At 27.3% G+C, this 9,683-nt stretch overlaps 1 protein-coding gene across 1 annotated transcript in view; it reads right to left on the bottom strand.

Annotated features, from left to right (window-relative positions):
- Positions 1-2,810: 2,810 nt before the first annotated feature.
- Positions 2,811-9,683, bottom strand: part of LOC136091431 (uncharacterized) — a 47,503-nt gene continuing 40,630 nt past the window's right edge. The window contains exons 4-6 of the mRNA XM_065819014.1: positions 4,430-4,588; positions 3,527-3,717; positions 2,811-3,200 (exon numbers count right to left, since the gene is read on the bottom strand). Coding sequence (XP_065675086.1) covers positions 3,047-3,200; positions 3,527-3,717; positions 4,430-4,588 — 504 coding nt within the window. The 3' untranslated portion in view covers positions 2,811-3,046. The remainder of the gene's footprint in view (positions 3,201-3,526; positions 3,718-4,429; positions 4,589-9,683) is intronic.

Genomic DNA, 9,683 nt, shown 5'->3' with positions numbered 1-9,683 from the left:
TAAAGCATCAGATAAGACCAGAGCAAACAAAAACAACTTAAGGCAATAAAGAAGGGTTTATTGGGTAAGGAATTACACAAAGAGGGAGGAAAAAGTTACCTTAAAGGTGGAATTTAGTTATAAAAATAAATTTTATATATTTATTTTTAATTTTTTTTGCATATCGCTTTTTACGAAAATTGTAACACAAAAAACAACATAACTTAAGAAATATTTGTGATAACGAAATTTTCAGGATTTATTCATCAAGTAAACTGCTAGTTCCTGAGTTTTTTCAAATGATTATCATACTTGGCAATATTTTTTTAAAGTTAAATAAGAGGCTTAATAGCAGAATAGAGAAAAAAATGAAGTTGATTTGAACCATAGCTTTTAGAGGTAGCAAGATTTTTTATTAGAAAAAACTCACAAACTAGGTACAGGTAGCATGCATAAGTATACCAAGTTTGAAAATAAAATGAGTTTTTACTCAGGAGTAACTGTGTTTGAAGTGAACAGCCTTTTTGGGGGTATTTTTACTGAATATAACTTCCTTGTAGGTCATTAATAAACTCATTGAGGAAAATTTATTTTTTGTCGCATTCTGTTCCCTCTTTCAAATAAATTAAATTTTAATTAATGTAAAGTAACTTTTCTATTATAAATGAACCAGCTTAAAAATAGCAGAAGACGCAAAAAAAAAAAAAAAAACAGTTTTAATCATTTAATTCTTGTTGAAATCTTTTTTAAATAGCACTTATGAAAGTTAAAACTTATAGATGAATATAAGTCTAGTTGAAGATAGTACAAAAAATATTTTACCAACTTGTTGCCCTCACGTTTGGTTTGTTTATTCTGCGAACAAACAAACCCCAAAATTTATCCCTCCTTCTTTCATAAAATATTCCATAACTTTCCATTCTATCCATAACTAGATATCTAGATAAAATAATTTTTGCATTTTAATGATTTTTTTTATGAAAATTGTCAACTTAAAAATAAAATTGAAAAAAGAAATGAAGTAGACGACTTTTTTTTATAACTTTATTATAAAATAACATTACAAAACTAGTTTTTATACTTTGTTAAATTTGTCATATTGCGGTGTTTTATTTTAATGTTAAATTTTTTTGAGAAAGGGGATGTGTTATTGGGAAGTTAAACATGTAATATTACGTTTGTTTTAATTGGGATGAATATAGTGAACTTATGAGGTGGTATTGAAAGCTTGTTAAAACTTGTTAAAACTTTTTCATTTGAAGCAAAATATTGAGTGCCAGTTTTTATTTTTACTATTTCATTTTTTTGATATAAATTAAAAATTTAGTTCTCTGTAAAATTGAGAAAAAAAATTTAAAACTCAAATAAGAATTTTAAATCTATGTCTAAAATATTAAGAATTTTAAATCTATGTCTAAAATATGTCCAAAGTCAAAGTAACCGAACTTTGGCAATTTTACCGTAATTAAAAAATTTTTGTATTGAATTGTACCGAAAATAAAAATTTTTTGTTTTGAATAACTCATTTTATCTTATATTTCATTTACCGAATTTTACTAAAACCTTGTTAAAAAATGACCAAACCAAATAGAAAAAATAATTTTATTATCAATTAAGTGTATTAGACGAAGGAGTTCTTTTAAAATATAAAAATGAAAGGCTTAAACAAAAACCAATATTACAAATATTCGATATAGTGGAACATCCATAAAGTGCGTACGCAGTAAAAGTATAAATTCAAGACCCATTCTACCCATTTTATGCAACTGTATTCTTTCGATGAACACATCCCCTTCAGCATCCTTCTCCTCAACTCATAAATTTTAAAAAACAAATATACTTTAGGTGAATTCGACATATCTAATAGGGTATAGGAATTTTCATTGCAAAAAAATAAATTTGAAATTAAACATTCATGATAGGCAAATGGTGTTCTATTAGTTATAACAATAAAATAAATTTTTTATTTTGGATTTAGATGAGATAAGGTTCCTCTAGAATTCAAATAATTTTTTAATTTTTTTAAAATTTTTTCAGAATAACTTCAACCTGGGGCATGATGCTCATATTAGCATTCTTCAAAAATTTTAAAGAACCTCGGGAACTCATTTTTTTAATAATAATAAAAAAAATATTGTTATAATATTATTTTCTTACTGAAATACTACAATCCGCAACACAGACAGAATCATTTCAAAAATTTTTCAAGTTTTTAATCGCTTTACCCTAATATCTATAGGGGAGACGGGGAGCATTGGTACGTTTTAACAAGAAATTTAAAAAATGGAGAAAAATTAGAAATTTTTTTTTTCAAAAACAATTATTTTACCCTATTTTCTAATGTATTAGCAACATATTAATATAATTTATGTTTAGAAATATTAATGATTAAGTACTATACTTTTGATTTTTCGAAACGAAGTTTTTTGTACCAATGCTCCTTTACATGGGCAGCATCGGTACCTAGCTGGGGGAGCGCAAAAAAGTAAATAAAATAAAAAATAATAAAATTTAAGTTTCCGGAGAAATAGAGGACAACAGATAATCAAACCCCGTACGTTGCCGTTGTTTTTAACCCCCTTCCCGTTCCTTCTCTGTTATAAAACCTCAAAAACAGACTTTACAGTAAGCATTAACTCATAGCACATAAACTCATGAAATGATTATTTAGATTTATCGGTTTGTGCAGGATTATAGATAATTGTTAGAGTGATGTATAGAATGTAATAACGTTGATATGGTATGAATTAAGTCAGCCTTATTTATATCAAAATAAACAAAGGTAATTCATGCCAGATTAACGATTTTTTATACTTAATAGAAAGTTTAACTATGTTGCAATTTAGTAAAACTTTTAACATTATAATACAAGTAAACATTATTTAAAAAAATTATATAGTAAATTCTTATTACAAAAACATTTAAAATAAAATATAAAACATAGTAAAAAAAAAACAAATAAATATTAAATTTGTTAATAAATAAACATCCGTTCCACCGTCACTTTGAGATAAATATACCCTTTTAATAAACATTGGTCCACCCAAACCGTTCAGAACAGAATCATCTAAACGCTCTTTGATGCTAGCATCTCCTCGTTCTCAACAGCAAGCAACATCTCGTTGTTTTCAACAGGATCAGGACATATAGCAGTAATGGTTGATCCAAATAGAGAACGACAAACATCTTTGCAAGCATTCATCACTTTTTCATAACCTTCCCTATAATAAATTTATTTCACATAGTTGTCATAAGACATCTTAGGTGTTCTAAAAAACTTTATATTTTACAATAATAAACAATAATATTTATATATGTTATCAATTATAGTATAAAATATATAGTACAACTTTTTAATATATAGTATAATTACTTAACTATATAGTATTTAATTTTTTTTAAATTTTAATTATATAGTTTTTTATTTAATACATAATGTAAATATTTAATATATGGTATAAATTTTATCAAATTAAGTATATCCATTAATAAAAACAAACGCTGTTCCTATCCCAAACAAAACATTTTTTTAATTTAAAATACAAACCTGCAATCAAAAAATCCATGAAAACCCATATAACTAGGTAAAGATATCTCTGCAACATAAAATATGAACAATTCACCAGAATTTTGATATCTTGAAGAGCATAGAGCGATATTAAACTGTTCAATGCAAGAGGAATCGTTTAAATATTCTGAAGATATCAAAGCAATAACACATGAACTCCTCATGATAGCCTTAAATGAATCAGATATTTTCGATAAAATGATACTGTTTAATTTTGTTCATGTTTTTCAAAACTTAAATTACCTTATTTTAAAGACCAAGGTATTATACTTTAGTGAAAAATTATTTTTGAAGAAACATGCTTTTCAGATTAGAGTTTAGGATCTTAAGGAATATCTTTTTTGAAAAAAAGCATTTATCATGCTTTTTTTAAACAATTAGAACAGTTTGCTTATTTTTTAATATTTAACAATTTAACATAACATTTAACAGTTTAACATGTAACAATTTAACATAACATTTAACAGTTTAACATGTAAGAATTTAACATAACATTTAACAATTTAACAAAAAAGATCCTATGATATTATAGAATTTTAAAAATAAAAAACCCGCAAGCAAAAATTGTTCATTAACGATTCACTAACAAAACACAACAAATTATTCATTAACTTAAGTCTTATAAAGTGATAGTCATCGTAAAATATGTATCTAACGAAATAATACAACAAAATAAGCAACGTAAAATACTGACCTGTCAAAATAATTAACATAAAATACAGAATAATACAACCTAACAGAATAATACAACAAAATAGAGAAGTAACAAAATGATCGGCATAAAATATAAACCAAACAAAATAATCAACTTAAAACACAGACACAGAAAAAGCAAAAAGAGAAATATTTTCATCATATATCAGAAACTAGCAATATCATTACCTTATATATTTCTTCTTGCCATACTTCATTTTCATTAATGCATTGAGGATGTTTGATACGAATACCATTATGTAACTTCTCACACTTTTTAACTATTTCACTTGCAAGAAGTCTGTCTTTAAAAGTGTAAGACATATAAATGTCATAGCGTTCTTGTGGCTGAAAAGTTAAAATTTGATTATATTAAAAAGCAAATAAGTTAGAGAACAAAATGTCGATAAACTACTAAATAAACTTTACAAGTAATAATAAAAACATACTGCTTTTAATTAATAACCAACAATAACTATTTTTTTCTTTTATGTGGGGTTTATGCAAAACTTCACAAACTCATTAAAAAAAAAAGTGGCATTGTTATGTAGTACAAAATAACTTTGAATGTTAAAAATTTAATAAAAATCTTTTATTATATAGAATATTATAAGTATCAGCAAAATTAATTTGAAAAAACAAGTAAACTGTAAACTGAAACATTGAATTAAGTCTATTACGTGAATTAACTCAAAAAATAATAAAAGAAGATTAGAAAACTTTAGTTATAGTTGGCAAATAACTCAAATTTATCAGATGTTTCTGAAAACAAAAACTCTTATTTATTATTTTGCCAAAAAAATTAAAAAAAATAATAATAAACTCTACCAAGTACAGTCAATTTTTTGAACTAAACAATGATAAAATTTTCTAACTTATTAAGGTTAATTGGCAAAATTTTAATTTTCAAATTTTTTTTTTTAATGAAACTTACAAAAACTATACACTAAAACTTTACGCATCACTGAACCCATTAGCAACAATAAAGTTTTAAGCAACAATAATACTATAAGCAACGCTAAAACTATAAGCAACACTAGCTCCATAAGCAACACTAAAGCTTTAAGCAACACTAAAATTATAAGCAACATTAAACCTATAAGCAACACTAAAGAAACACAAAAGCTTTAAGCAAAACTGAAACTTTAATTAACACTAACCACATTAGCAACCTTGAAACTATAAGCAACACTTAAATTATAAGCAACACTAAACCCTTAAGCAACACTAAAGCTTTAAGCAAAACTGAAACTTTAAGTAATACTAAAACTAAAACTATAACCAACAATACAACTATAAGCAACAATAAAACTATAAATAAGACAAACTATTTTACTTAGTATATTTTAATACCTGTAGAAGTTTTTTTTAATATCTAAGCTATTTTAAAATTAAGTTTAGTTGTTTATTTTATTATGTTACTTTTTTTTTATTTTTACCATTTTTTTTATAAATTTTATAAAAAGTGTTTAAATTAACTAAATTGTCAAAAACTGATATAAATTTTTTTTGTTGATAAAAACTGATATAAATGTTTTATTTAAAGAACAGTAATAACATAAGCAAATTGTGACAAATGTTTAAGCACTTGCAAGCAGGGCAACAAACGAAACCCCAGTATGATAAATTTCAAATAATTTTTTTTTTGCAGAAAAAATTCCAGAAGAAATAGGTCCAGTTGATTTTCAAAGGTGATGATTATATCATATAGCTAAGCATACAGTAACAAATTAAGTGCTTAATTACTCTGCACAGAACAGAACTTAAGTGAGATAGGGGGATAGTTTTCTGGCTTAGACCTGCAACCTTTCTTAAAAAAATGTTGGTTCAAAATACAATGTTGGTTTGACGTCATCTTTTGGTTATACCAAGATGGAGAAAAGAGAGATAAGACTCCTGAGAAACAAAGTCTGAAAGGGGACAGACCTGTGTAAAAGGTTCTGGTTGTTCTTTGTCATCTCTGGAACATCATACTTTAACAATTCCACAAGAATACCTATCCTCTTTTTCTCTTCTAAGCGCTGGTCAGCTAAAGCAAAAGATAACAGTTTAGGAGCTTTGCCAATCATTCTGTACTTTTTGGAGTAAAATGGATCTATAATGATCTGCAATGAGATCTTAAATGCTCTAAGATCATTCGATGGAACCTGAGCTGCATTTAGACTCTTCAGAAAGAATAAATAGTGTAAGGTCACAATGTAATTTGTTTCATTCTGAATCATCCTCATCTCAATGATGCTGAGTTACTGGTTGTAAATCTTGGTCATTTGCATTGCTTACAGAAACAATGAATCAGCCATAAATCTTGCTTTGTGATGTGCACCTGGTTGTAGAAACCTGAAGTTTAACAAACCTGCTCTGAGGTAAAAGGCTACCAGTTGCAATAAATACTTGTAATCATCGGTCAAAAATATTTTTTTAAGAGCTGTTGTGCAACTCAGGTCTGTTCTCAAATTTCTCTATGTTGGCCAATATATTCACACCTTTTTCAATCTTAGGCCGAAGATCTTGATGTCTTTTGTATGAGGATATTCTGAGTCCCTTTGTTACTTCATGTAGTTCCATCTTGACATGTTGTTCCATTACATGGTACCTAAATTTATATTATTGTCATTTTCTGTCATTACTCTCAGAAATAGAAAAAGAAAAATATGCCTCTAATTTATATATTAAAGCATTATACCAGCACAATAGCCACAGAATTGGGCAAGATAGAGAAAAAACTGCAATATTTCTAATTGCACAAAATAAACACAGAATAAACTGTAATATTTCTATTTACTTTCCAATGTTTGAGTGAGTTGTGTCAGCACAACAAGCTATGATCTGGTCTGTCAAGTCATAATATCCAGACTTTGGATAGCCAGTACTTGATCTTTCTCTTTGAAGGAGGATACTTCAAGTATTCCCAGAAGAAAGTAAAGTGAGCTGGACTCTGGAGAGGAACCACTAATTGTCAACCTTTCTACTGTTTCCAAATCTTGACTTCCGTTGTATACCGTTTAAACAACTTTGTGACAAAGTGAAGAACAAGCTTTAAACCCCTTATCTTTTCTAGGATCTACTTTCTGACTATAAGTGCTTTAATCTCTATAATTTCATGGTTTTTCCTTGCCATTTACAACATAGAATTGTTCCACATGTCAATATCTACTCTACTAGCTTGGAATATGGAAGACAACATAGCAGTTTCAGCTCTCACGCTAACTTGATGTCTAAAAAAAACAACAGAGAATTGTCATTTTTTAACTTATGTAACATTTAAATTGTTTTAACTTGAAGTTTTAAAGTTTGCCTTGTTCCAAATGTTACCCAGGTTCCTTATGATGCATACATTTGATATTTCGTTTCTGCTATCAGCATAGCACATACCACCACTGCATTTAAGCTTGCCTGGACTCCCCAAAGAACATTCAATTTGAATGACAATGTTTTGATTGCAACTGCATGGCTCCGGTCAATCCAGTAAATTCTGTGACAAACTTCTCCGACGGTTGCAAGTTTTGAAAAAATATCTAGGGAGGTTAACCTAACAGAAAAAGAATTCTTCTCTCACTTGCTTCTCCAACATGCCCTGCACTATCCATATTCAGTATTATAATCTATATTTTCATATAAAAAAAAAAAACTATTCAAATATAAAAAACAAATATTCAATGTTTTGATATATATTTTACAGAAATGCAAAAATTATCATTAAGTAATTAAATTCATGTTACTCAGGATTAAGTAGCAGTAAACAATATAAACTGCTACTGTTTTTCAACATCATAATAACTAACAATTCATTAAAAAATTTATTTCTTGTATTTCTTAATATATTTGCAGAGTTTTAATCAGAAAATTAATATATATATATATATATATATATATATATATATATATATATATATATATATATATATATATATATATATATATATATATATATAAATATATATATATATATAAATATATATATGTATATATATATATATATATATATATATATATATATATATATATATATATATATATATATATATATATATATAATTGATTTTTTGACGAGATTAAAAAAATAACTACATGATTTTTACTACTAAAAGTTTCATGCGTTTAGCAATCATCAGGTAAAAAATACATTGTTTTTTTCGTTAAAAAATATACTCAATAAACATTGTGGCGTTCAAAAACAATTATAAAACTATAACTATTTGCGAGCATGGTTTGGTTTTTTATTCTTTGGGCTCGTGGTTGTCAAGCAAGAACATGTTTTCGTGACGGCACTTAGAAATAAATTCTGTTTTTTTATTTAATAGTTTTTGCTTTCCTTTGTATAATATTATGCAAAGTTTTATATGAAGGCAAAGCAAGCATTTTTTTGTTACGTTGCTGTAAGCGGGGACTTGTACTGTTTACAAAAAAACTCACAAGTATTAGCGAAGAGAACATCAGAGTCATTAAACATTGCAGAAAGTCCTTGCTATTTTTTAAAAACGAAACATGGAACAAAAACTTAGCACACAACTGCTTTGATGTCACAATGGGTTGTTTTGACGGTGCCGAAGTTTGTGAACTGGTGGGCCTATATATATTAGACTCACTATCTAAAATAATAAATAAAGAAGACGTTGGACTATATTGTGACGATGGTCTGATGATACTTCGTAAAAAAACTGGATCACAAATTGATAGAATACGAAAAAACATAATTAAAGTTATAAAAACGATCGGTTTTAAAATAGAGATCCAAACAAACCTACCCGCAGTCAACTTCTTAGATGTATCCTTTAACTTAGAAAAAAGCTCCTAGCAACCTTTCAAAAAACCAAATGATTAGCTACGTTACATCCACTCTGAATCCAACCACCCTACGCAAATAATAAAGCAAATCCCCATCTCTATCAACAACAGATTATCACAAAATTCCTCGAATGAAAAAACATTTAATTTATCTATACCAGAATACGAAGATGAACTAAGAAGCAATGGCTTCACTATTTTTAATTTAAAGTAAAACCCCAAAAAAGAGAAAAAAAGACAAGAAAAGGAACTATAATATGGTTTAACCCCCCTTACAGTAAAAGCGTCTCGACCAATGTCGGACATATCTTCCTAAACTTAATCAACAAACACTTTCCAACATCCCACCCCCTAAGTAAACTATTCAATTGAAACACCATCAAATTGAGTTACAGCTGCACAAAAAATATCGAAAGTATAATAAAAAGCCACAACAAAAAAATTAGTTCAGAAAGACCAAAAGAATACCCACCCTGCAATTGTGTAAAGAAAGAAAACTGCCCTATAATAGGAAAACGTAGAGCCTCTAATGTTATTTATAAATGTATAGTATCCCCCCCTAACACCCCAGAAAAAGTATATATTGGCCTAGCAGAAGGTGAATGGAAGAAAAGATGGGCTAACCACAAACACTCATTCAAAAATTAAAAGAGGAAAA

This window comes from Hydra vulgaris, chromosome 15 (assembly GCF_038396675.1).
Source record: "Hydra vulgaris chromosome 15, alternate assembly HydraT2T_AEP".
In the NCBI taxonomy this organism is placed as follows: Eukaryota; Metazoa; Cnidaria; class Hydrozoa; order Anthoathecata; family Hydridae; genus Hydra; species Hydra vulgaris.
The sequence above is the reverse complement of the archived record's forward strand: the minus strand, read 5'-3'. Positions and strand labels throughout refer to the sequence as shown.